The sequence below is a fragment of the Mauremys reevesii genome, linkage group 9 (assembly GCF_016161935.1).
Source record: "Mauremys reevesii isolate NIE-2019 linkage group 9, ASM1616193v1, whole genome shotgun sequence".
Classification (NCBI taxonomy): domain Eukaryota; kingdom Metazoa; phylum Chordata; order Testudines; family Geoemydidae; genus Mauremys; species Mauremys reevesii.
Window position 1 is genome coordinate 35,355,474 of NC_052631.1, and position 27,769 is coordinate 35,383,242.

General features: G+C 39.3%; 1 protein-coding gene across 12 annotated transcripts in view; it reads left to right on the forward strand.

The window, feature by feature from the left end:
* The window catches only part of DOCK10 (dedicator of cytokinesis 10), a 188,324-nt gene that overhangs the window by 82,864 nt on the left and 77,691 nt on the right, over positions 1-27,769 (forward strand). For 8 of the 12 annotated variants that reach the window (XM_039487216.1, XM_039487218.1, XM_039487221.1 and 5 more), the window contains exons 8-17: positions 3,038-3,221; positions 5,474-5,559; positions 6,847-6,930; positions 8,163-8,318; positions 10,397-10,618; positions 13,595-13,717; positions 15,483-15,565; positions 23,235-23,357; positions 24,422-24,523; positions 24,851-24,930. In XM_039487216.1, coding sequence (XP_039343150.1) covers positions 3,038-3,221; positions 5,474-5,559; positions 6,847-6,930; positions 8,163-8,318; positions 10,397-10,618; positions 13,595-13,717; positions 15,483-15,565; positions 23,235-23,357; positions 24,422-24,523; positions 24,851-24,930 — 1,243 coding nt within the window. The remainder of the gene's footprint in view (positions 1-3,037; positions 3,222-5,473; positions 5,560-6,846; positions 6,931-8,162; positions 8,319-10,396; positions 10,619-13,594; positions 13,718-15,482; positions 15,566-23,234; positions 23,358-24,421; positions 24,524-24,850; positions 24,931-27,769) is intronic. The other 4 variants (XM_039487223.1, XM_039487227.1, XM_039487225.1 and 1 more) reach the window with 1 other exon arrangement.

Consider the following 27,769-nt stretch of genomic DNA (forward strand, 5'->3'; position numbering starts at 1 on the left):
ATTATGCATTTCTAAGTTTGAGGGAGGTCTTATCATTCTACGCAGTGGGAAATAACTATGATGTATAGAGCTACAGAACTAGCATGACACAATCATCAGATTTAATTAGGGCTATTAACTGAAAAAACCTCAGATTTAAAATGGTCAGGTAGCATGGATGCATGGATGAAATCTGCAGGGTTCTTCGATATCGCTTTAAGGTCAGCTGGATCAATCATGACTTAATTTTTGTTAATGACACTTTCTGAAATACTGAAAACAAATGAGGCAGCTTTGACAGCTATAATAAATGGTTACAAATGCTTTATTATGAAGAAGGGCCATCCTGGTATGAGATCTCTTTGAAGTTTAAGAGAATGTGATAGAAGAGTGTTAAAACTGATGTTATAAGAGTATCACATAAAGTCTCACAAATTTGATAAATGTGAAGAGAGAAATTAGCATTAGAGAATCATGTAATTTAATTCAATTTCACCAAGCTATTTCATTAACTAAAGAGCTGTTAGTGTTCATAACTGGGCCTGATGCATTAAACATTTACTGCAAGTACATCGTGATGATATAGACCAGTTTTAAGTCTGGTTGCCATTACATTGGGAATTGATTTTTTTAACCTTCATTTAAGAAAGATAAAGCTTTCTTAAAATTAAATTAAAATTAAATTTCTTTTAAAAATTACCATTCAGTTTTCTCTTCTTAGAATGACTCTAACATGCTCACCAACAGCATCTTGTGCTTTTCCAAAAAGCCATTTCAAAATGTGGTGACTGGTAATATCTCATCAGAATTTTCCACTGTCTTCTTTCCATGAAGGGGAATATGTATGTTTGCAATGGTCAGTTATTCCAGTTCTTCTGGAGAGATTTGTTGGTTGCTTGCTTAACCTCATATTAACAAAATTGTCCTGGAGTTGTGTAGAAAAATGGTCAGACAATATACCTAAGTTTTTGCCATGGAATCTTTGAATTTCCTTAAACAGTCCTCTGTTGGGGGAGCAATCTAATTTAAAGGCTATCCAATGCTTATGGTTCTGTAAATAATATTTAACTGCAAGAAGAAAGAACGAAGAGGAATGGTACAATTTACTGCCTGTATTAGATTAATAATTGGCCTCAATTATGCAATTGTCACAAAGCCGTTTATAGAGAGAGCAAACTGTTCTGAAAGAAGGAAAGAAGAGATAGTGGTTTGAGAGGCACAGTCTCTTTTATGGCTGTTGGATGTACACAGGGGAACTTCAAATGGGACTATTTGTGTAAGATAATTTTCACCAACATGAATAAGTGTTCTGTATTTAGGTCCTATTAGTGAAACCCATTCAGACATTTTCATCTTTCAAACTGGACTTTAGCTTGCACTTTAAAAGTGAATTGAGAAGAGGAGAAATGTTATTTGAGCAGAGATTAAAGTGTTCTTTCTGTGAAAGCCTGCTCTGAACACAAAGTCTTTGGATGTTATGTCCTGCCATAAAAAAACAGCTTATAAGGAATACAATGGAGTTGGCAGGCAGTTCAGTAGCCTTGATTAATCATTCATATTTTGTTTAATACATTTTTTTCACAATAATGTTGGTTGGATTAAATTGTCAGTGTTCTAGATTCTTCCTCTGGTTCTTTTCTGTTCTAAGCATTGTGTTGTATATTCATGAGGCATAGCTGCTTCAGTACTTCTTTGAATATCCCTAGAGCCCTGCAAATCTGTGGATATCTGCTTTATATCCGCAGATATCCACGGACCATGTTTGCAGATCGTGAATGGATGCGGATCCAAATTTTATATCTAGAGCCTTGCAAATCAGTAGATATCTGCTTTATATCCACAGACCAATTTTGCAGATCATGGATCGGATGCGGGCACAAATTTTGTATCCATGCAGGACTCTAAATATAACTTCATCTCTCTATAAAGATTAAATAACAATCAATACAAACATTGGGGTGAAGAATGGATAATGCAAATGGCGTACACACAGGACAGTTGTATTTATTAGATGCATCCTGGCCATGCCAGGCACTCAGGCCTTTAGGACTGGTTGAGAGTACCATACAGCCAGTGCTCTACATAATAAAGGGAGGGTTGTTAGTCTCCATTGTCTTAGAGACAACTTAGTACTATAGCTTGAAGACTCAACAATATTAGTGTGCGAGAAGAACTGAAAAGCGTAGGGAAAATAGTGACTCAATGAAAAGAGCAGAAGTAGGAAGACTCAATGACCTTGTTCCCAGTGCTCTGACCCTCAGCAGTTGTGGCAGTGGAAAAAGAACAAAGGGGTTCATCGCTTTTCTAACTTCATTAGTTGCTCGGAAACTAGTCAGCAGGTTCACATAGCTGGTACCATTTGTAAATGTCTTGAAATGGGAGACAACATGAAACAGGGGATTCATCATAAGCAGCAGAACCTTAGACCTTGGGGTCACTAGTTCAATTTCAGCCCAAGTTGGTGGTGACTGAATACTCTTACCATGTAGTGGTTGTTTGATGGAATGCGTTTGGTGGAACCAGTCCAGTTCCTAGTGAGCAAATATCCACATCACAGAAACTACATTTAATACTAATTGGTTCCCTTCTGGTGGTCTCAACAGAATGTTGTATGACTGAATGGGTATGGCAGACTTTAGCTGTAGAGGTGGTCTCTCCAGACAGCACTGAAACACATAACAATGCTTAGCACTTGTATAGTGCTTTTGTCTTCAGAGAGCTTTAATTATTTATCACAAGTTACAACCCACATGTGAGATACTGTAGGCAAGTACTGCCAGAAATTATGTAGGAAAGCTACACTGCCCATGGTATAGCAGTTTTGTAGCTAAAAGAGGACTTCAGTCTCCTGGTGAGCAAAGACAATGTTTCATGAACATTAATATCACAAAATTTGTCATTTGTGTTTTGTTTTTTAATGACACTAAATTTCCTTGAGTGTTAGTTCTAAGGTGGTTTGCCATATAAAAGCCCCAACATTCCACGTGATTATTTTCACTAACTTTTGAAAATAGTTCCTGTCTTCAATTTATTTATTTTTTTCTTTTTGGTACAACAGAATAGCAGGCTTAGGAAACATGCCTTTGAGCTGAAAATGAATGACCTGACATACTTTGTGCTGGCAGCTGAAAATGAGCAGGATATGGATGACTGGATTTCCACTCTCAACAAAATCCTGCAAATAAATCCGGAGGGGACCATTCAGGAGAGGAAAAGCGCAGATCTCACAGATATGAAACTTGGTAAGAATTAATGTATTTGCATTTCTTTTTGTGCTGAATATAAAAAATGCATCTTCAGATTTTGGTATCAGATTGTTTTAACTGCCAGTACCTTTGAAGGATTCTGCATCCACAGCAGTATCGATTTTTGACAGAATGGCTCCAAAGCTTTTATATTGACTGAAAGTATCAGTTAACTCTTGGGGGTAATTTTCAAAGGGCTATGTGGAGTTTAAGCAGCACAGCTCACAATAAAGCAGTGTGAGTCATGTGACAGCCTTGCACATGTAGCGCTATATAAATTGAGTCTTGCCTGTCAGTCTTCCATTTAATGTGTTTGTGTGTATACTTTGTGACTTACTGTCCTGATATTATCTGAAAGATTTAAGGAATTTTAGTTTGGAGAGGTCAGTCAGTGTTTTTTTTTTTTGTTTTGTTTTTGTTTTTACAGGTTTTTTTCCTGTTTTTATTTATTTATTTTACTTCTGGAAGAAATGCAAAATCTCAGCTGTTATAAGTTTCCATTTTGATAGAGGCTTAGTGCATTAATATGTTAGCATTTTATTTCTGGCCATTGTGAATGAAGTTGTGTATTGATGTCCTTTCACTGTGTGACAACACTCTCTTGGCCAACATACCAGGGATTGAACCAGGGACTTTCAGACTTAAAAGCATAAGCTAAAGCTCTAGAGCTGGGAGTGGGTAACAACTAATATCCCCTGTATATTGGGCATGAAGGGAGAGGTGTAACACAATCACCAGTAGGTTCCTTACTCTTTTGGCTCAAAGAAACCTTGTCCAAAGTGTCGAAGGCCACAGGTTCAAATTTCAGTGAAGTCCCCACTTATGTGATGACCACCCTCTTTACTGGTATACCAGAGATTGAACCAGGAACCTAAAAGCTGCTACGGCTTGAGCTAAAAAGCCACAGATCAGTAGCTGGAGGCTGTAACAAATAGCACTGGGAGGATATTTTCTGATGGAACTTTTTCCACTGGAAAATACCAATTTGTCAAAATCAGAATGTTCCCTGGGAGTGAGTTGATTGTGATGTATCTTCCAACAGAGGAAAGGCAGGTTTTCTGTTGGAAACCTGCCAGCTAACTGTCCCACTTTTTGGCAGCCTACCTAGTGGACTGCCAGTCAGAGTTGTGAACCCAGGACTTCCATTGTCCATGGCTCTGGGTCAGCATACAAGGCAGACTGTTTTGGAGCCATGGACTCCAGGACTTCCAAGTTCCCTGCAGTGGAGCCAGGACATGTAAGCTCCGGGAGACCTGGCTAGAGCACTGCAGTAAGGGACCGTTGTAAGCCTTGGAAACTTTCAGGGCTTCCTAGTTTCCTGCAGTGGAGTTGGGAGCCACGGCTGAGCTGAGAGCCTTGGTGCTTGGGCTCCCAGATAGCATTTCATTTTGAAAATTTAAATTTAAGTTTTCAAAATGAAATGTTTTGATTATTTCAAAACATTTTTTCTCAGAATTTCCCTTTTGTGGGAAATTTTGAAAATTCTACATTTCATTCCTAAAGAGAACACATTTATTTTTGAAGGTTTTTGGAATTTTTCATCAAAGGGAAATTCCAACTTTTAGCCAGTTCTAGTAGTAACTCATATCATCTGCACCACAACTGGCTAAACCACCAAGGGGAAACAAAAATTAAAAAAGGATCTTCTGCAATTGGAGAATTGCAGAGCTACATAGAATGATTCTCTACAGCTCCCCATGCTGGATTTATTTGTCTACAGCAGATAAGCTGCTGGAGTTTTTGGAGCCTTAGGACTTGGTCCCCAACTGGTGTAAATCCATCACTGGAGCTACACCAGTTTATAATAACTAAGGATCTGGCCCATAAGATTAGAGTAAGTCCCATGTGCTACCTCAAGAGGGATGGAAAAAAGTGAAAAGGCCCCTTCATTAGGAGCATTATTATTTATTGTATATGCAGTGCCCATAAATGTGCTAGATGCTTCACAAAACAAATACAGACATGACCGTGGCCCTGTAAAGAATAACATCCAATTTTAGTTATGGCAAAATAAGAGGCAGTAATAAATAATAGTAGGAAATGGGATTGGGAAGGACAGGAGTCACAGTGATAAAACCACTCTGTTAAACAGTTATAGAATGTGTATATCTTGATAGTTCCCTAGCACTAAAAGTTATAAAATATGGAATACAAATAAATAGGATGTGAATTGGATTTTAAACCTGGAGGTGAATTGCAGGTGTAATACAAATCTTACAGTCATTCTCCATAATGGTTTTCTTTTTAAGATTCTGCAGATGTTTCAGAGAATTATGCTTGCCCACAAGAGGAGACTGATTCTTCAGAGAGCACCTTGCACCCAGACTTCGCAAAAGTAATAAACATGACATTTGACTATGTTGTGCCAGTATAAAGTACTCTATGGGTCACCTGTACCAAACAATTCCTAAGATGATTACTAACGTAAAGAGAGGTTTAAAAACCCAGCACATGTCATTTTGTGTTTTAAGGCCATGACAAAGCAAAAGAGGAAGTGGTTCTGTTGTTTTCTATTAGAGCTCTTGGGAGTTTTATCTGAAACAGAATAGCTTTCAACCATAAGTAACGCTAACAGTTTTTGGGCCATATTCTCCCCTAAAGTAATTCAGCATAGCTCCTTTGATGTCAATTTATTCAAGAAGTATTCATTCTCTTCTCTGTTCAGCATCACTGCACTGGGAACCTTTGCCCTCAAGGAGGCAAGATTTCCTACATTGCCTGCACAGTTCCAAGGAAACTGGCTGTGTACTGCTGGTTATCTTGTCTAATTTCACTGAAAGTTGCTGGTAGTGTTGGGGAGAAAGGAGTATGTGGTTGGTTTTTTTTTTCTCTTGAGACCGTGGCATAGACATCTCCATAAAGATGAGCTAATTTAAAAACAGACAAACAAACACACACAGAAAGTAAATGGCAGCTACTTTTTGGTTATTTACGGTAACAAATGGCTAAAAAGCTATGATAAAAATATTATGTTGAGCTATTTTAAATGAATGCAACTGGCTTATGATTGTCTATCTGATCTATTATCTAATGTACATCACCATGACAAATTTATCTAAAGTAGATGATAATATGATATGTATAAAGGACCAAAGTCTGCCCAAATATATGGGTATCTAACTCCCCAGTGACTTCAGTTACAAGTGGCACATGAATCAGAGGGTAAAATTTGATCCAGGTCATACTTATGAAACAGATTGACCTGAAATTTCCAAAATAATATTAAAGTATCACTGAATTCCTGTGTTTGAAAAAATGGAATCCAAATGTCGGTTTTGTTTTTAGATAAATTATTCAGCACATATTGGCACAGGAGACTGATAGTTAGAAGTTTGGGTTCTATTCCTGGCCTATCACTGTGATGCTTGGGCAAGCTGCTTAAGCTCTCCATACCTTAGTTTTACCTATCTGTAAAACTGAGATAAAATGCATGTACCTGACAGGGATGTTGTGAGGTTTAATTAAAGTTTAAGACACTTGGGGCTCCTCAGATGATAGCTACTATCAAAATAAAAAGTATTATTGTTATAAATGAAGCATCAATAATTTTTTAAGTTTTACCAACTGTATCAGGAAAAAAATGTCTGTATACAGAAAACTAACTTATTAATTATTGCCACAGTACATCACGGAAACAGAAGAAACAGTGAAAGCTTCTCGAAATGTGGAACGACTAAATCTGTTCTCCCTAGATCCTGATATAACTGTAAGTGAGAAGTCTCTGTTTTAGTTTCTAATGGTATTCAAGATAGAGAGGCCCAAACTGACTTGGGTACCAAAAATCAATAGGTTTTGTTTAGAGGTCAGCAGGTAGGTTGGGTACTTGCCTATGCAACAGAATTTCACATCTCTGTTGAACACTATTTGGAATGCTGCATCTCCTCCCCACAAACAGTGTTTGAGGTACCCATCTTGGTGATGGTTACTGCTGATTTGTTGATTATGTAGCATTATTTATAGCTGATCTGCTTTTTAGATGAGTGCATTGGGACCAAAGCTTGGTTCAGCTGGGATAAGAATACCAAAGTTTAGTTCCTTCTCTGAACTATGTCTCAACCTCCTGAATCTCCCAAACTGGACTGAAAATCTCACAAGAACAGGCTATCTCAAGATTCCTGGTACTTCCTCATGGGCTGGAAGCACTACAAGAATAGCATTTTTCATGGTTATTCTCTATTTTGGCTTTTACTGCAAAGATGCATACAGAAAAGATAAGCAATGGGAAGAAAAGTTAATCAAAGCTACTTAAGTAGCTTAGTTGGGGATTTGGAAGGTTCAGGTTGGTTTTAATTTATCTGAACATCTTTAGTAGCTTAATAGACATTAAACTTCAGGATTCAGGGCTTGTTACTTCTCTCATTGAATGGATGTTTTGCCAGTGATTTCATGGGGAACAAGACTGGAAAAACAGTCACCTTTATTTGTTGAGAAATAAACACTTTTCTTAAAACTGAAGTCAGTACACCCCTCATTCAAGTCAACTGAAATATATGGTGATATCAAAATATATTTATCCTGCAATAGACTAGAGATCTGAAATCTACTACACAGATGTCTGGAGTTACATTCTGTAGTGTTTTGGCTACATTCATCTAAACAGAGAAATAAACTATTCAAATTGGTCTCCGTTTTTCAAATTACAAGAAATTGATCGCCAAGGTGCTGAACTGGAATTCAGGGGATGTAAATTCAGTTCTCAGCTCTGCCACAGACACCCCATGTGACCTTAGGCAACCTCTTTGCCTCAGCTCTTAATCTGTAAATTGGGGGTAATAATACTGTCTTTCCTTATAGGGGTTACATGGAGATGGATCATTAATGTTTGTGAGGTGTTCAGATACTGCAGTTGTAGATGGTGCAGATAGACATCTTATTTATAATGTTGGATTTCTTTGTGTATACTACACATAAATAATCAGCCCAAATTGTTTATTCTAGGCCTCAAATCTTCAGAAAAAGGAGTTTCCAGGAACAGATTCAGTGATCAAACCATTTGAGGAAAAGGATGCAAAGAGGATCATGATAACTTGTAAATCCCTCACTTTGAATCTTCAGGCTTGTGTGACTGAGAACGAAAATGATCCTATAACCAATGTAAGCTACGTATATTTCTCTGCATATTCATGTCTCTTTTCCTCAAGGATGGGACTCCTTAAGTCTGTATTACTGCTGCAATTAGGAGGTGCGATGAAAGCTGGTTCTTCCATATTCCAAGCTTGCTCTTCCCTCTCCTGTGTATATACATTAGGCTTTAATCATGTGCTTAGGGAGTTCTTAGACCAATGTTCTGCAGTTAATAAATACATTGAATGTAGCAATAGACTATTTTGGAGGTATTGATTCTTTGTGGCGCTAAGTGCAATAGAAAGCAATCTGTGAAGATCTAGGTCAGCCTTTTCTTCACTCTGCATTATAGCCCTGATCTAAAGCCCATTGGCATCAAGACTCCCATTGACTTCTGTGGGCTTTGGATAAGGTCCTATAAGCACACGACAAATAGGTATCAATGTAGAGCGGGCAACAATGTAGATAAAGCACAGTGTTTTGTAATGCTAATGTGCTCCCTCCATTGTACAAAGTGGGACCATAACCCAGTAGTTCCCTCTGACTTGAGGAGATCTGTTGTGATGATGGAAGATTATTATTCCATTAAGATAGAAAATAGCACTGGATCTGTATATAAGCTAAATGAAAGTAGACAGACTTTCATTTTATTGATTAAAGGGCTTACAGTCTTTATAAATCCATGAAAGCACAATAAATATTGAGGCACAAATGTTAATCTATAATATCCTCCTCCCTCTCTTATTCTTGTAAAAAGAGAAAACCTAAACCATCAATGCACAACCCCTGGATCTTGTTAACTCCTGCTTTAAGTGGGAGAATTTCAAATATTTTATCAAATCCATGTTCTGGCAACTCAGCTTCCATCCATTACATATGAGACATTGATTTTTCATTTGCAGATCACCACTATAGTGGGTGCATTGTCAGCATATGGTGGTCAGTATTTTTACAGCAGAATGAAAGCAGCAGGGGAAGTAAAGTAATGATGGTTGTAGCAAGGAAATGCAATAATTCAGTCCAGAACTATGAAAGCATAGAACTGATTATCTGCTAATGCACCCTGCATCCATAATTTCATTAAGGGTCAGATTCCGTGTTCCACAGAGCAATGTAAAGCAGCTGTAAACTGTAATGACTGCAGCCAAGCCTCTTTTGTGTCAAGACATTTGTGAAATGTGTTTCTCAAGGGATCCACTTGATAAGCTTAACCCTTATCTGTGAACTTGTTGGTCTGCATATTTCTCATTCACATTTCTGATTTAGATGCCAACTGTACTGTCAAACCCAAGTTTTCAGAAATCATGAGTCAGGCCCCCCAGACTCATGAAACTGGTTTAAAAATCCAATGAGATAAATGTTTGGTCTTTTTCTTTACATTCTGTTTTTTGAACCACAGGGTTCATGTTTTCATGCCTTTCTCTGCAGCCATGAAGGCTAGACACTTTTTTAAAAAATGAAAGCTGAGATTTTGACCTAATCACTGAATTCTAGGAGCTGGGGCTTTAAAAAACAAACAAACAAACACCAAATATTGCAAGACTTGTGAGAAAATGGCAACGTTGTGTCAACAAAGTTCTTTATTGTTGTTACTGCATGCACATTTGCAAAGGGATGCTATAAAGAAAGAGATCAAGGAAGTGCAGCCACTAGCCACATGTAGGAAGGTATGCAGGCAAAGCACCCTGGCAGGAGCTCCTGGAAATATTGTTCTTGAAGTAGGCAGAGTGCCTCTTAGGTTGTAGGGAGAACATGAGTGCGGCGATGTTCTCCCAAAGCGGTGCTGTGTTTGCTTTTCCCTTTGTGATTCCAGCTCTGCTAGCTAGCTTGAGGTGCAGGCAGAGCTATCACTATGCTCTACCTCTCCGAGTCCTTTCTAGGTAGTCTAGCCCTGCAGGCAGAGCTAGAGTTGCAGCCCTGAAGTTCAAGGACTAAGAACATGTACTGCACCTGCACAGTGCTGCAAGGGTGGGAGAAATTTCTTGTGGAAATTCCTCTGGTGGATCTGCACAGTCTGGCAAATGGGACGTAGGACTGATAGGTTTTAAACCTCTTGCCTTCTGATAGTATTATATTTTAATCAAGTTGTTTCTGATTTTTATCTCTAGATTGAGCCCTTTTTTGTGAGCGTGGCTCTGTTTGATATCAGGGACAACAGGAAAATCTCTGCTGATTTTCATGTGGATCTGAACCACATGCTTGTTACACAGATGGTTTTAGGTTCCTCATCTTCCTTGGAAAATGGCAATATTGAAACAATGGACACGAGTGAAACAGAAGAACCACTGGTCAAGGGATTTCCAGAGACATGGTTGAAGTATCCAAAACAGGTACTTGATGCATGATGTGTCTCACTGATGTTTAAATGGGATTGTTCACACCACTAATGGCACTTCTGTTCCATATGCACCATAAAAATCCTAAACTGGGTTCTAATGGCTCCTTTGAAGCTATCAGTAACTGTTATCTAGAGAAACCCATGAAGTGTGCAGACATTTTTATGCTAACTCTTTGGGCTCAATCATTGGCCTCTCCCAAACCAGCCAAACAAAATCACAACTGAAAAACTCATCTAGATGTCTGCATTACTCTCTAAGTTATGACATAGACTTGTTATTGTAACTCTTGTCCTCCATTACTCTCCATACCTGTTTTCTTTTCCACGTTATTAATTTATGTTACGTCCGTTTTTAGGCTTTGATTCAGGAAAGCACTTAAGCATGTGCTTGGGAGATTTCCTGACTAGGGATATTTTCCTGAACTGGGTCCTAAGATTGTATGGTAATGAGACTATCTCTTCAGTAAGTTATGTAATTCATCTTTTTGCAAAAGGATGTTTGGCTTCATAGTTGGGCCAAATTCCAACATGAAGTATCACATTCTGACTCCAGAATTTCCTTATAATTTCAGTTGTAGATACTATTACACTCATGTATTACACTTGCTCATTAGTATGCAATTTATGCCTGTGACCCTATTTCTTAAAAAATAGACATCTATGCTATCTCATTAGACACATTTTTTAATGGAAAGAACGCTCCCTGGTTACCTGGGATATCATAGGGCTGCCTCAGTAGTATATGTAGTAGAGATGGTCAGAAACTCAATTTTTTGCCATAGAAAATTCTGTAAGAAAAATGTCCTTTCAAAATTTTTCAACCAAAAAGTTTTGGGTTTTCTAAAGGAATTTTCAAAATGACATGAAAGAAGAATGTTAATTTTGGTTCATATCAAAACAACATTTAAAAATGAAAACTTTAATTTAGTTTTGAAATGTCAAAGTGACACAACACTTTTCATTTTATTTCAATTTAAAATATCATTTCATTACATTTTTATTTCTGGAAACTGAAAAATTTCAACTTTCATTTTTTGTTTTTTAAATTCATTTCTTTTTATCCTTTCTCTCACTTTTGTACTTTTCCCTCCTTTGTCCAATGGGAAATGGGGGAGAAGGTAAAGAAGTGTGTGAAAGTGGGGAAAGCAGCAATTTTCAAACACTTTTATTGTTTTCCAACTGGAATCCAAAAACTGAAAATTTATTTTTTATTTCCCAAAATGAAACAAAACAATATTTCAAATCAGAATGAAACAAAACATGTAATTTCATTTTCATGTTGATTTGAAACAATTTATTTCAAATTTTCCAATTAGAGAATCAAATATAATCCTCAAAATTGATATTTTCCAGTGAATAGTTTCAATTTTAGCTACATATTTGTTTTGAAATCAGCTCTGCTATTTTAGCATCCAGAAATACAGATTCCTCTGTATGTAAAGCAAAAGGGGAATTATGATGAAAAATAAAAATTATCTGATTTCTTGTATTGAAAATATATCACTCTAATATCATATTCAATATTCTCCTCTTACATATGTGTACAAATCACAGAACAGATAACCAGTCAACGTGAGCCCTTTCTGGGATTCCAAAGAAATTCAAAAGTGAGGCATTAATTAAACTTCCCCTTAAATTCAGTTAGACTTCCTTAGTGCTGCTTCCATCCACTCAGTGACTTGAGGATAGGTGTCAGATAAGCCTGCATGCTATATCCAACCCTCTTCAATGGTTATCTAGAAGAAATTTTAAGAGCCACTGATGGAAACCTACAGGATGGTGTACTCATTGGTGGATGAAAAATTAGTCATTTATGCTTTGCTTATGATGTTGACCAGATTGGATCATCAGAAGAAGAGGTTCAAACATTGCTAGAAAGAGTAGAGATGGAAGCAGAGACTGTTAGGTCTAAAGATATTACATGGAAAGACAAATACGGTGGTGACAACTACGTCTGTCGAAAAGTTGAAGATATTTCTACCCAGATTTGAGGAGACATTGGAGTATGTTGAGCACTTCAAATACCTGGGTAGCTTGACCACAAAGGATGCTGAACATCACTCAGAGGTCTGACATAAAATTGGAGTCACTCCTGCTGCCCTAGTGACACGCAGCCACATTTGGAGAAGCAAATGTATTACCATGAAGTGCAAAATGAAATTGCTGCAGTCTCTTGTCTTCAGCATCTCGCTTTATGCATTTGACACATCAACACTAAGGAGCCAGGACATTAAGAGGCTTTCTGCCTTATAATTGGAATACTGCAGGTGATTGCTGAGCATTAGCTATACCTCACACATGACTAATGAGGAGGTGATCACCCAAATTTACAGCATAACTAGAGTGATACTGGATAGCATCAAGATAATCAGACACAGAAAATTTGAGTTGTGGGACATATGGATGGGCCAGATACGTTTTGCAGGGATTGATGCCAGGTGCGAGGAGCAGAGGGCACTCGTGGCAAGTTGGTTTGACGAGATGGTTGACTGGATGAGATGCAGCATGGCACACTTGTGTGTGAAGACTGCAAAATGAGGAGAAAGATTGCTGGCCAGTGACTCCTGTGTGTTGTGTTTACTGTTCATTGTGATGTGACTCTCTGGTTGCTTTGAACTGTGTGAGAACATATGTATGTGAGTAACTCTAAGTGAGACTAACGAACCATAAAGGGTTTCAGTTTCTGTAAAAGATCTAACATTTACACATCATTTCTGTATTTGGCCCTGTGAGTCCAAACAAATAAACCTAAGTAGGCCTAAGGAAGTGAATTCCTGGTGAGTCTGTTAGTGTAACATCCCCATTAAGAGGACTAGAAGAAAGTGCAAGATCCACCAGCACAGAATCCTTTTAGGTTCACTTAGGCTCAAACAGGAACTTCCGTTCCACCAACTGGGGACATTGATAATGTCTCCACTTGTTACAGAATTGTTATATGCTTATTAACTACACTCTCTCTTATTTATAGGCTCTTTTCTCCATAAGTAACCCCCATTCTGAGATTGTTTTGGTGGCAAGAATAGAAAAGGTGCTCATGGGAAATATTGCCAGCAGTGCTGAACCTTACATTAAGAATCCAGACTCTAATAAGGTAATGCAATATAAACATAAATTGCCTCTTTGATTGTTCATGTAAATGTGAGTGTTCCTGTGGGTGGAAAGCACTGCACACTATATTTGCGAGGCTTACCAGTTTATGGATGCTTAATTGTACAAACTCACTTAGGATCCACTCCTATTGATGTCAGTAGCAATATTCCTATTGACTTCAATGGAAGTAAGATGAAGCCCTTAAACATGTAATGCAGGAATAACCTTAATATAGTAGATGTAGTTTGCATCAGGACATCTGGCAGTAGAACTGAGTTGGTAAACCCGCATTATAGATGAAAGATGATGTGATTGTAATCTATGAATCCATTTGTTGTGTATTACTTGTGCTGGTGTTACTCTAGCGGAGTGAAATTCACTGCCCCCAACCCCATACAAAGCATAAGTAACTACTCTTTGAGGGGGGAATTAGGTGGGTGTTTGGATCCAGCCATCCACATGCTCCAATCTAAAGGGAGTCAGCATGACTACATTGCCAATGCTGCAATGGGCTAAAATGACGACTGCTTCCATTATAAAGTGATTTTGGGACACCGGATCCTAGCTAGTCTCCCGCTACAGTCCCAAGTAGGCAGGTGTACAGCCTACTTCCATGGTGCACATGGGGTTCAGAGGCTTCTTTGTGTATGTCTACACTGCATCTGAGAGGTGTGATGCCCAGCGGGGGTAGACAGATTCACGCTAGCTCAGCTGGCACCAAGCCCCTAAAAATAGCAGTGTGGACATTATGGTACTGGCATACCTCCCTGCTGCAATGTAGACATACTCTGTGTGGCCAGTTCACACTTGCCCTTCCTTCTCACAAGAGTTTAAGAAGGGCTCTTAAAGATATTCACCCACTCTGATATGTTGACTCTACATAATGATTAGGACGTGAGTGTGTTGCACAGAGTGCCACAGCAGATTTGAGGTCCCCACTTTAGGTTTCAGAAAATTTAATTTCAATGAACTGGAAGAGAGGGATTGAAATTGTAAATGCCTAAAGGTACCTGCCATTGTACACGTTTTCCTGACATGTATTTTTTTTAACTATTTCAGCAAAAAAAATTTCCTCTGTTGGTCTGCTTGTACAATTTTAAACTCCATGGTTGATCTGCTACTTCAATTTACATGCTCTCAAAATGCTTTTCAGACACTGAAGGGCCAAATTCTGCCTTGATTTAGGCCCCATGAAACCCCATTGATTTTAATGGGATTGCACAAATTATAAAGCATGGCAGAATCCAGGTTGACATCTGCTGGCTGCACTAAGATATCCCAGCTCTGAGACCCAGAATATCAATCTTCCATTTAGTTAATTTAAACAAGAGCGCTCTGGTACCATGGAAGGGATTCATTTGCAGGAAGAACATGTATTATTTCCACTACTTCTCTTTCCCAGTGGCTTCCACCAGAGGGAAAGGAAGACTAAATTTCTGCAAGGGCTGCATAATAGACCCCCTAGCAGAGGTTGCTCAGAGGATGTACTCAAACAATGCATCCCTGGTTACCCTGTTCTCACCTCCTCCCATGCCCAGTGCCACCCCCTGTGGACCTCCATCAGAGTGCAACTTTTCCCTAGTAAACTTCTCCTGTGATGATGCTCCACCATGCTGGACTGATTTTGTAAATCCTTCAGATAAACACCACCTAAATTGCATTTCCGATACGCATAAGGCACTTTTGTTTCAACTTGCAATAAGCCTGTTTTCTAAGAACAAAAACTGTGATGACTGTACTAATGGTATTTATTTTTCTTTACCTAGTGTGCACAAAAAGTGTTAAAATCCAACAAACAGTTCTGCAGCAAGCTGGGGAAATACCGTATGCCATTTGCTTGGTCAGTGAGGTATGTATTGATTATTTTTATATAACATTTCTAACAACATCTTACAGCTCACCCTGCTCTTGGATTCGTGTACTTTTATTATGAGCCACGTTTTCAGCTACAAACTAATACTTTCTACTTCATCCATGCCCCTGGCTGACCCTGGTGGCTTTAATCAATTCTGTTGTGTCCCATTTCCCTTTATTTACAAAAATGAATTACAGTCACTTTCCCATTAAATATCAGTGTGGTAGCATCTATCACTCATACACATGCTGAAGTTGCTAGAAAGCATCAAGAACAATGTCAATTTATGACAATAATGCAGGAGCAGCCCCACTCTGAGCGATTTTGTGCTTAATATTCTAAGAGAGGTTTGAAAGTTAAAATTCTTTCAGGAGACTCTTACAAAGCTAATTCTTCTCTGAAAGGGGAATTGAATTCCTGCTATAGGAGCCTAAATACAGATTTAAGAGCCTATATGTAGGCACCCAAGACTGGAACTCTGGCCCTATGATTACACCTGTCAAGTTTTGAGAAACATTGGCCAAAGATCTGGGGGTTGCACAAGCTCCCAGTAGCCCCAGTGCCTATGCCTTGGTGGTGGTAGAGGGCGAGAATGCCCTGGAAGCGCTTGCATTGTTAGCATTCTCAGTAGGCATTAGAAAGCGGCAGGTTTATTTAGTTTATCTTTGCAGTAATGATTAATGACAATAATGTGTTTATTGTTGTGTTCCCTTTCTTGTAACTCTTACCCCATGACCTCTACCTCTTCTCCTGGTTGCTTCCTGTCCCTTTTCTTTCCATAGTATATCTGTGCATTCTACTCTCTCTCACTTCTACATCTCTTCTTTGGGACTTTTCCCTGCTTTCTTTGTTGCCTTCTCCTCTTCCCAGGTGTCATTGGGGCGTGCCGGTCCTGGAGTGCCCCCCTGCTGGCCAAGTGTGGCACTGCAGATGTTCCCTGTCTGTTTCCTTCTCCAACATGCGTCTCCCCCATTTTCCACAGGCCTGTGCTGGAGATGTTGCTTAGCCCTCCAGCCAAGTCACAAACAAAACTTAACCCTTTCTAGGGTAATAAAAGTCCAATTGAAAGGTCCCAACAAACAAAAAGGTTCTTTTGCCCTTCAGCAGCTTCTCTTCAGCCCATCCTCTGGGCCCTGTTCTTAGCCCCTTTCTGGTCTTTGAGAGTCTTTCTGTCCCTGGGTTAGAGCACTCAGCACCCAAGCTGACTCTCTGGCAGTACCATTCTCCGTGCCTTTCTAGGATCTGCTCCCAGAGGTAGGGCTGGTCACATCTCCCCTTAAAGGGGCCAGTCACCTTGTAACACCTGACACCTGGATTCCTGCCTTCTGCCTTGGTTTTCTCCCTTCCTGTATTGTTCTCCCTCCCCTCCATCTCTATTTTTCTTCCTCCTTTTCTGTTTTGGTCTCTCCTCCTCAACTTTGTCCTACTTCTCAGTTTTTTGCTGTCCAGAGAGCACTGCTCAGTGGGGTCCAGTAGCACCTCAACCACTGCTCCCCATTGTGTTTGTAGTATATGCACCGAGTGGGGAATGGAACCTTGGTCAAAGGAGTAAGGTCTGCTAGAGGTAGAAGCACTTTTCTTCTATAGCTCCTGTCCTGCCACTGTGTTTCAGGAATGGTAGGGCACTAAATGGAGATGGTACAGAAGCAGTTGGGGAGCAGCAGCCTCCCCACCACTTGACAGCTTTCTAGTTGAGGGACTGTCAATGATAATCAGGGGTAGTTGCAATGCACATGATGGGTCTGGAATTGGTGTACTCCTATCTGACTTGGCGCTGTGGAGCACCTAGAGGGCACTGTCGCCACCCCCAGGGCAGATGGAGGTGGTGATTCTATAATTATAGAGGTGGAGAGGGAGGCAAAAGAACAACAAAGCAGAGCTATTAGAAGCACTCATATTTTTATTGGCAGATAGTTTGGTTGATCTCCAATAAAGTAAGGAGAAGGGGTTTACTTGTTCAAGGAAAAGGAAGATAATTTGTTCTTCTGTACTGTATTCAGTTCAAGGATGCACATCAATATTTATCAGCTTTATATAGCTAAAGGACCATTCATCAAAATTACATGAATAGTTGTCCGTTGGTTTGGCAGAACAATTTCAGCATATAAGGGAAGGTACAATGGAGCTATATGCAGGCTAGGAGCCAAACCTAGGTGTTTTTTTAACTCTCTCCTGCCTAGATCATTCCTGCTGCTGTACCACTAGTGTGGCAGGAGAAGAAACTGATGTTCCTTTGCACAGGGACTACTCACTGCTGGCATGGGGAGGGGCAGAGGCAGAGCTGGCTGGTCACAGGGGGGAACATGTGCAGGGGCTGCATTGCTCCAGTGCATTGGATAGCTTGAGAAGCATGGTGCCTGATCAAGAACTCCCACCAGAGCAACACTACTCTGCAATAACCCCATTGGGGGCCAGAACCTAGCAGATACAATCGAGCCCTTCATCAGCATCCCTAAACCCTCACTCCCATCGAGCTAAGGGAAATCTCTTGGCACCTTTCTGGATCTGGTTGTTAATTTGCAAACTCAGAAGAGGGGGCTTAAGTGCCTCAGGATCCTCAGCCACAAACCCTCGCCTGGAATTAGGCATGTAAGCCAGGTCAGCCACTTAGGTAGTCCATGCCCTAGCAACCAAAAGCATCCCTCACTGCTGCTGATGCTCGATATCTCTCCTATGTTTCCCTTTGCCCCCCAGATGTCTTTTGATCAATAAGGCAGTCTGCTGCCCCTCCACCTATTGGTTGCCTGCCTCTGGCCCTCCTTATGAGGGGGCTGGCAGCTCACAGGTGTTAGGCATAGTCTGAGCACACCCACAGGAACAGGACCCACAGGTGAGATAGGTGCTCCTCTGCTTAATTTGAGAACCGTACTGTAGGGCCTACAAGTCTTTGGTTTGTTTTAGAGTTCCAAGCTGCTCATTAGCTGTGGGACAACATCAGCACTTAGGTGGTTTTCCAAATGCTGACCTGGGGAAACTTAGGTACCTACAGGACTTAGGTGGTAGCTGAAGGCTGCTTTGAAAATGTCAGTGGTGCCTAAATGGTGGAGTTAAGTGTCTAAAGAGGGAGATAGGCATCAAAGTACCTTTAAGGATCTGGACCCGAGTCACATTCAGCCTGCCCTCACTGAGTGTTTTTATCAATGAAGAATCTCAATACTGTTTCTAATCTTGGTCTGCTCCAGGAATGACAATGCTCTGGCCATCTCACTGTGTAGTCTCGAAACTACAGACTTCTTTTCCACTGTGAAATGTGCTGTGGTCTAATTATTGGCTCTTCTTAAACTTCTCAATCATTAATGAGAACATGGCAGATGACACAGTGTAGCAGAAACACATTAGTCCAAGTTCACTACATTCATAAACACATTGACAGCACTGGTGTTACGCCAGGGTTGAATTTGGTTCAGTAGGTCACGTTCTGCTCATATTTATGCCAGTGTAAATCCAGAGTAAATCTGTTGCCATACTCTAGCCTTGCAGTGGTATAAGAACAATGAAGTGTAACAAACACTGATATAACAAAGAATTTGATCCAGTAAAATCTATTTCTAATTTTGTAGCTTGAAAATAGATATTTCTACAAGACACACATCACACCACACAAAAAGTGTTTTGACTATGATAAATTGCAAAAATCTTGGGTTGAAAATGTATTTTCTGCTTATTTATTTTCTGGCATTAACTGTGCTCCAACTTTATTGTGGAAATTTTCCCTTTTGAGTTATTATAATTTAAAGCAATTACAGATGGCCACAGTGTGATTTTTACATATTCATCCACTCAGCCAAAATATGACAATTGCATATGTGTTATGTTGTCATTCGTGCAATTGGAACTCTGATTACTTTATGTAATAACAGAATTGTACACAGCCTTCAGGTTGCTGACTCAAGTTTGTGCCAGGATTTCTCTCTGGCATTGGTCTCATTTGGTGCCCTGTAGATTTTTGCAGGTGACTGTAATTACACTATACATTAGAATTACAGTGTGATACATCAGCCTTCCATTCTCATATTCCTACCAAACCTGCCAAGATTTGTAGATGTATGTCTGGTCTCTATTTAATAGATGTGAGGAAACTTTACTCACTCAGATTAATTTTTACACACCCATCTTGCTCCCAACCCCTCTACCTACACAGATTTCTTATATGAGACCCCATAGTGTGAATCTCTTAACACCTTGCAAAGTTTGGGACCAGATTCTCAGCTAGTGTAAACTGACAAAGCTGCTCTGAAGCTAATGAAACTATGCTGACTTATACCAGGTGAGGAGCTGGTCCTGTATCTCTGATCACACAGGTGAGCCATCCCTCCACAAAAAGAACAGGAGTACTTGTGGCACCTTAGAGACTAACAAATTTATTTGAGCATAAGCTTTCATGGTCTACAGCCCACTTCATCAGATGGAACTGATACATTCCTGGAGCAGACCATGAAAGTTTATGCTCAAATAAATTCGTTAGTCTCTAAGGTGCCACAAGTACTCCTGTTCATTTTGCGGATACAGACTAACACGGCTGCTGCTCTGAAACCTGTCATCCCTCCACAGTATCTTAGCCAACTCTTAAGAAATGTCATACCAAGTTTAATATTCAATTATGACCTTTCTACAGGTATTTTAACCTGTAGAACCAGTATAATTACAATGTAATAGCTAATGAAATCCATACTAAAAAATTATATAGAAATGTTTAAAAAGTTAACAAAGGATCTCATTATTTATTAAATTCTATTGATTTTCAGAGTATTTTGTATAGAACAATATTAAAGTTTAATTCATTTTTAGTTATCTAGGACTTTTCCATAAAGGAGGCTTTTAGTACACAAGCAACGATCAGTAGAGAGTCAATAAATTATTATTCAAATGCTAAATTCCTGGATTTTATGAGAGTTTTATGATCCATCCCTTTCTTTGAGTTAACTCAAATTTTGTTCAATGTCAGCTGTCATTCTGAAATACCTTTAGATTACTTTCTATGGTTAGGGACTCTCTCACTCGCAAGTGTGCCTCATAGAATAACTCTATCTAGCAAAGTTTAAGACTGAAGTTAGTTAAGTAGAGCTGTAATATATATATAATGCTTGCTCCAAAAGCAATTCTTCAGCTTTTATTAACCCCTAATAACTGAGATACCAGTATGATCTGGCAAGCAAAAAGCCACATAATTCTCTTCTCAATGTATATACATAAGCCCCATTATAACTTGCCTAAAGGTGACCACATTTTCTAACTGGGCACACAAAATATGAATAGTAGCTAAATAGGCTGTAAAGATGGTTTATTGCAAGTGGGTGATTGCTGATGTAAGAATTTATTTGCATACATAGTTGCCTTTTTTGTTCATTCACATGCGTAGTTTTCATGCAGTTGTGGTGTTTAGTGATCACACAGGGCTTGCACGAAATCTGCTTTATTCTGTGTTTGGTTACAACTGGCTCTGCGTAACAACAAGAGCTTCTCAATGCCCTGAAACCCTGTCTAAAGGTGCAACATCTAATTCCACATGAGTTACCTGTTTGTATCAATATATTTATATTTTGTATGAACTACTTACATGCCTTTTCTTTTTAATCTGCAGTGAAAGTCCATCAGTATGTTTGGACTGACATCTCCACCTTACTCTTCTAGCCTGGATGCTTTTTAAGGCCCCAGTTGCTAGAGCAGTGGCTCTCAACCTTTCCAGACTTCTGTACCCCTTTCAGGAGTCTGATTTGTCTTGTGTACCCCAGGTTTCACCTCACTTAAAAACTACTTGCTTACAAAATCAGACCTAAAAATACAAAGGTGTGCTTACTTTCTCATTTTTAGCATATAATTATAAAATAAATCAATTGGAATAAAAATATTGTACTTACATTTCAGTGTATAGTATATAGAGCAGTATAAAGAAGTCATTGTCTTTTAGTTTATACTGACTTTGCTCGTGCTTTTTCTGTAGCCGGTTATAAAACTAGGCAAATAGCTAGATGAGTTGATGTACCCCCAGAAGACCTGTGTGTGTCCCCAGGGGTATGTGTACCCTGGTTGAGAACCACTGTGTTAGAATAACTGAATGCATGGGGAACAGAGAGAGAGGAATCTTCCCCCAGCCCACAGTGACTCTGCGGTCACTCGACAAATTCTAGTGGCACATGGAGGCTACTTATTGGCTATTTTGTACATCTCTCCTGATAATCTGGAGACCTAAGGCTTTGGAGCATATAAACAATGCTAAAAGCATTTGATAAAACAGAGTTAGGTTACTTCCCTGTAGTTATGGAGAAATTTAATGTTGGTCCCTCCACCTCAGCTACATGAGTTATGACATTGTACATTTGCCCTTATCAGTAGAATCTTCTCCTCAGAGTTTACTCTGTTATTTGGTATCTGGCAATATTTCCTACTGACATCAATTCTTTTTTCACTGGCAGTATAACAGAGATGTAAATTAGGGAAGAAAAAAGACTGGCTACATGGTTTGAGGAGTAGCCCTTGTGTCAAAAGCATTTTACTTTTCTTAAGCAATTTTTTTTCATGATGCAGTTGAATCCAATGTTCTTTGATTGCACAGCTGCTATAGTATCCAATCCAGCCAGAGTGTTTGAACCCTTGGGCAATTCAAAGGACACTGGAATGTCTTAATTAAATCCTGAAAGTGGCAGTGAGCAGAAGTGGAAATACCTGAGAGTGATTTCCTGTGCAATCAAAAGCTCATATGTATTTTTCTTAATTATAATATGATATCCCTTTTTCCATTTAATCTCCATTGTTTCTAGCTAGCATTTTAAAATTGGTTATTGTTTATATAACTAAAAGTGTAGTTAGAATTCTTCAAACATGTATTGAGACAAGTTACACCAATCTACCCTTGTGATTCTGGAGAGGTGCAAAGCAGATTTAATGGGCTGGAAAATCTGGCTCAAGGTCCCTGCCCCAAAGAAGTTACATTCTAAGTCCCCACTCCTGCAAAGTCTTACAGACATGCTTATTTTATCATAAGCAGAGCCAATGGCTGGGAGCTGAAGCTTTACAAATTCAGAGGGGAAATAATGTTCAGTGTGCTTTTTCGGTTTGGGTGGTTGTTTGTTTGCTTGTTTGTTTTTACAGTCAAGATAATTAACCATTGGAGCTATTTACCTCGGGGTGTGATGAATTCCCCATCACTTAGTCTTTAAAATCAAGATTGGATGTCTTTCTAAAAGATGTGCACTAGCTCAGTCAGAAGTTATAGGCTTGATGTATGAATGACTTGATGAAATTCTGTGGTCTGTCTTTTGCATGTGGTCAAAATAAATGATCAGAATGGTCCCTGTGAATCTGTGAACTTTGTGCACTGTGAGTAATCTTATTGAAATCAGTAGAATTATTCACATTGCATAAAATTAAATGTATGCTTAAATCTTTGCAGGACTGGGGCCTACATACATAAATAAATTGTGTCCCTTGGGAACACCCAAGTATGATTCAACTATATCCCCTAACAGGAACTAAGAATAGCATGTTTGCTTTGAAGTAAATGCCATGGAGAGCAATTTTAACTATCTGTTCCCTTTGACTTTTGCACAGGAATTCATACTGTGTCATCAGTGATGAACAATTATATGTGAATTGAAAATTCTCAAGTAATATGACTAAGCATGTCTGGCTGTCATCAAATATATGTTGTTTTTTCTCTTTGTAGACCAGTGTTTAAGGATAATCAGGGAAATGTTGACAGAGACTCCCGATTTTCACCTTTGTTCAGGCAAGAAAGTAGCAAGATTTCAACTGAAGATTTGATTAAATTAATAGCAGAATACAGAAGGTAAGGAATGGGTCTGAGGTCAGCTGGGGAGAGGCCTAAGATTATAATGCTATTTTCATTAGTGTCCTTGTTCGCGTTGGCGAGTGTGCCAAAATAGCCATATTGAATGCATGTTTTTCACATTAGTCCATTATCTGCCGAGCTTTCCAGGATAATTGGAAAGGCATTTGACATTAGTACACATTATTACAACTAAAAGATAGTGATTCATGGAATAAGTGTCCATTAGGGAAAGTGCAGGTGGAGGAACAAGCAAGAACACACTGTGAGGAAAAGGAGAAATATACATGAAAATGAAAATAACCCTTTAATGTCTCTCCCATCCCTCCCTATTGTTTATAATTGGGAACTCCACGGCAACCTGTATAGTGGAGATTAGGAGCATCTATTTTCTCAAATGATTGCCAGTATGTGAATTATGAAATGGCGATTTGGCTGGTTCTCCTCTCACACAAGTGTAGATCAGAATTAATTCCACTGAAGTCGATATATTCGCACCAGTGTGAGTGACAAGAGAATCAGGCCCAGAATATCTTCCTGTCGCCTCACATCCCAAAAACAACCCACAAAAAGCACATTAATTTGATAAAACATCACAATTCCATTTGTAGGAAATTCTTCAGTAGGCTTTGGATCAGGTCCTTAATCCTCATAGTTATGAGTATATGGCAATACATTCACTGACATCCCCAGTAAGCTAAAATGTTGGCCATAGATGCATTAATCAGCTTGTCTGAAGCATCTGCTTTTTTAGAGAAGAGCAAGACCACTTTGGCATTCTCAGGGCATCCATGCAGACACAATGCCTGTGCCTCTGTCCCCTCTCAATATGGCTGCTGCAGGAGCCAGGATGCCCTAAGCTCCCCACAAGTGAGTGTTCTGAGAATTCCCATTAAAGGGGGGCATGTTTCAAATTGTAGAGCAGTAAGCTAATTGAAAAGCAGTAAGTTAATGCTGATGAGGTCTTCACTAATTCACATGCAAAAGTCCATGGGTCCTTCATGACTCTCTTCCATATGACTCCTTCCTTTCCCATGAATCCCTCTCCCCACAAAATCCCCAAGGAAGTACTTCCACAGAGAAGGCAGGAATGAAGCAACACTTCTCACTTCTGCACCCCTGGGTTTGGATCTGCTGGAGTCCAGTCACCCTTGGCTGAGGAGACGGTAGGGAGAATACGGGCCGAGGGTTTTATGGGAGCATATGAAACTATTTTGCAAGTAGGAATTAGTTGGAAGTAAGATTTTCTGTTAATCAAAGTGTTATTTTGATTTCATATCTATTAACCCATTTTAATTTTATTAGGAAAGTACTGCACTTGTTTTTCTTACACAGTTTGGTAGCTCTATTAAATACGGTTTACCTTTCACTATTTCATGATTTAAATGACTGGTGATATTTCATTTCATATTGCTCTCTTAATTCAGAAATTACATCCCCTCTTGCATTCTCTACACCAGCTTCCTAAAATGTTTTCATTTCTGTCATTCCAGAGCAGAGAAGATTAGCAAAATACAGACCATACCTGGCAACCTAGACATTGCAGTAAATTGTTTCCCTTTGGAACACCCAAGTATGATTCAATTTTATAATTAATCCGGGTTTATAAAATTTAATGTGAGCCTTTAAAATTAATTGTTGCTTTGTCACAGTTCTGGAAGACAGGAAAGAAGGAACTGTAATTTTTAGTTTTTAATTATTTTGGGGATTTGTTTTGATTCTTTTTTAACCAATGCATGTTAAACTGTTCTTCATCTTTTTCTATGCCTTGAAGTAACCTATTTTGTATTGTAGGAAGAGCATGTCCTGTGTTCATTTGATGAGTCACAGCCTGTGCATGTGAATGGGCCTGATTCAAAGTGCACTGAAGTAAATTGAAAGACTCTAATTGACTTTTGTGGATTTTGGATCAACCCCTGTAGGAAGTGTTGTTATTGTAGTTATGCCGAGTCTCCAAACCCAAATTTATTCCATTTGTTTTCTTTCTACTTCAAGGCCACCTCTCTCTGTGGCCCACTCTTGAAAAAATCTCAGTACCTACCAAAATGGTTTAGCTGACTTGATTTTCTGAGTTTTTTGTTTCAGTTGGGGCATTTTGGGGGTGTTTTACCTTTTTTCCTTGCTTTTTAAGGCTAAATTTAAACTCAAAACACTATTGAAATGAAAGGGTCATCTCTTTTGATTTCGTTTTCCCAACCAAAACTATTCATCAAATTTGACATGAATTTAGCTAATAAATTCGGACCCTGAAAAATGCAATTAAGTGAAAAGAAAAAATTTGTTAAAAATATTTGCCAAGTTTTAGTGCGGAATGAAATTAACAGACAGTCATTCTGTTATGATACAGTCACTAGAACACCAGACTAACTGAGGCATAATCAGGCAACCCAGTAGGGAGGTAAGATTCTTAAAGGATGTAAAGCACTTCTCTCTAATTATATATGTTTTAATTTATACTTAGCATTTTATATTTGCATCAATTTTGAGAAATTTTCACATAAAGTTTAACTACAAAATAACTTCACAAAAATGTCAAAGGTATTTTTTAATAACATTAAGGGAAAGTGCCCCATTTTGTTGCAAATATCACTCTAGGCAAAATGCCCTCTTTCACACAGATTTCTGTGATATGTTGTTGCCTAACTCCATATTCACTTTTGATATTGGGCTTTTCAAAGTGCATGTGGAAGTTATTTTTTCCCCAAGGGGGCTCTATCCTTGCTCTGCCCCAAGGCCTGCCCCAACTCCGCCCCCTCCCTCGGGGATCCACCCTCACTCTGCCTCTTCCCGCCCACGACTCCAACTCCTCCCCTGATGCTCCCACCCGCCGCTCACTACTCTCCACCCTCCCCTGAGCACCTCCCCCAGCCACCAAACAACTGATCATTGGTACCACCAAACAGCTGTGGCTGCTGGGTGCTGAGCATCCACTATTTTTTTTTCCCCGTGGGAGCTTTAGCTCCAGAGCACCCCCAGCGACAGTGCCTATGAAAGTCATTGAAAGTCTGTGGGAGCTCGCCACCTAGCTCCCATTGGCTCCATTAAAAATCCCACCCTGAACTATTAATAACAGTTCAAACAGCCCTTTGGCATCAGAAAATTTGCCTTCCTCTAGGGGCCTGATCAAAAGCTCATTGCAGTCAATTTAAAGACACCTATTTACTTCAGTGGACTTTGGACCAGGCCCTAGAGCAGCAGTCAGTGTTTAACACCTCCTTTTCCATGAAAATTTTAATTATTCTTAGCCAATGCTAAGGAAAGTTAATGAAAAGAGAGTTGGCCAGCAATCTCTTTAAGAAGTTCCCAGTAAGACTGTCTCTCTAAGAACTGACATTTCACTGCTGAGGATTAGCATCAGTTTGCATTAGACATCAGAAGGAGAATCTCTGTTTTAATAATGCTTGATTTACAATATGTCCAGCAAGTGCCTGAAGTACTGAAAATTAGGAGAAGTTGTCAGTGTTTAACCTTATATAAACCCCCTGGCCCCTCTGCTGACTGATGAAAGGGAGCCAAACGTATGTACATCCTGCAAGGGGAGTGTTGGCAGCTATGTGAGATTTCCCCCCCTATGCTATAGAGCCACAAGTCTCCCTTCTGCAAAATATCCATGCATCTGCCAAACAATTCACAGAAAGAGAGCAGGGCCAGGGGGTGGGGTAGGAAGGCAAGCAATAACTGCTATAGTTGGGTGTTCCCCCTTTTATCTCAATTAAATTCACATTTAAAAAAAAACAGGGCTCTGAGGCTCCACTCTGTGGAGTCAGAGAGAAAAACTAGTGGCCGGTAGTCAGTAGCAACATGGCCAGGTGTGTGTGTTTGCATTGAAAACGACTTCATACACTGATTGGGATTCACAGTTCCTAAGGGGTTGTGATGGTGGGATAGAATGTTCCTGAGCCATTGCTCTTTAAAAGCTGCAGTGTTTTTGCATTATTTTCTCCCCTTTATGGTTAATTTGACACAGTAGGGAAATATATGGATGTATATCACTATATTTTGTGAGTTGCTAGAAATGCAATATATTTCAGGGGAGGGGCTGGAATAAAGAGTCCTCAAGATTCTCTGTTAGTTTCTATTTTGTTGGTACCCAGTTTTACCTGTCTCTTTCTGAGACTCTGACAGAGACCATCACTGGTATAACAATGGTGCAGATACTCAAACAAGGAGATGGTCTAATTGTAGAGCTAGCAGAAAATAATGACTTTTTTTTCCTGAAAACTTTTACAAAAAGTTCATTCCTTAGTTTTGTTGGAAATGTTTAAATTTTTCAGCAGAGCTCTTCCTAACTCATTTAAAATAGAATAAATAGGTTGAAGGCAATATCTCATTATCCTCTTAAGGCCTTTTATTCCTATCTTATATATGGCTTGTTTCAATCAGAAATATACCTATCACTGCTGGTAGCCCAG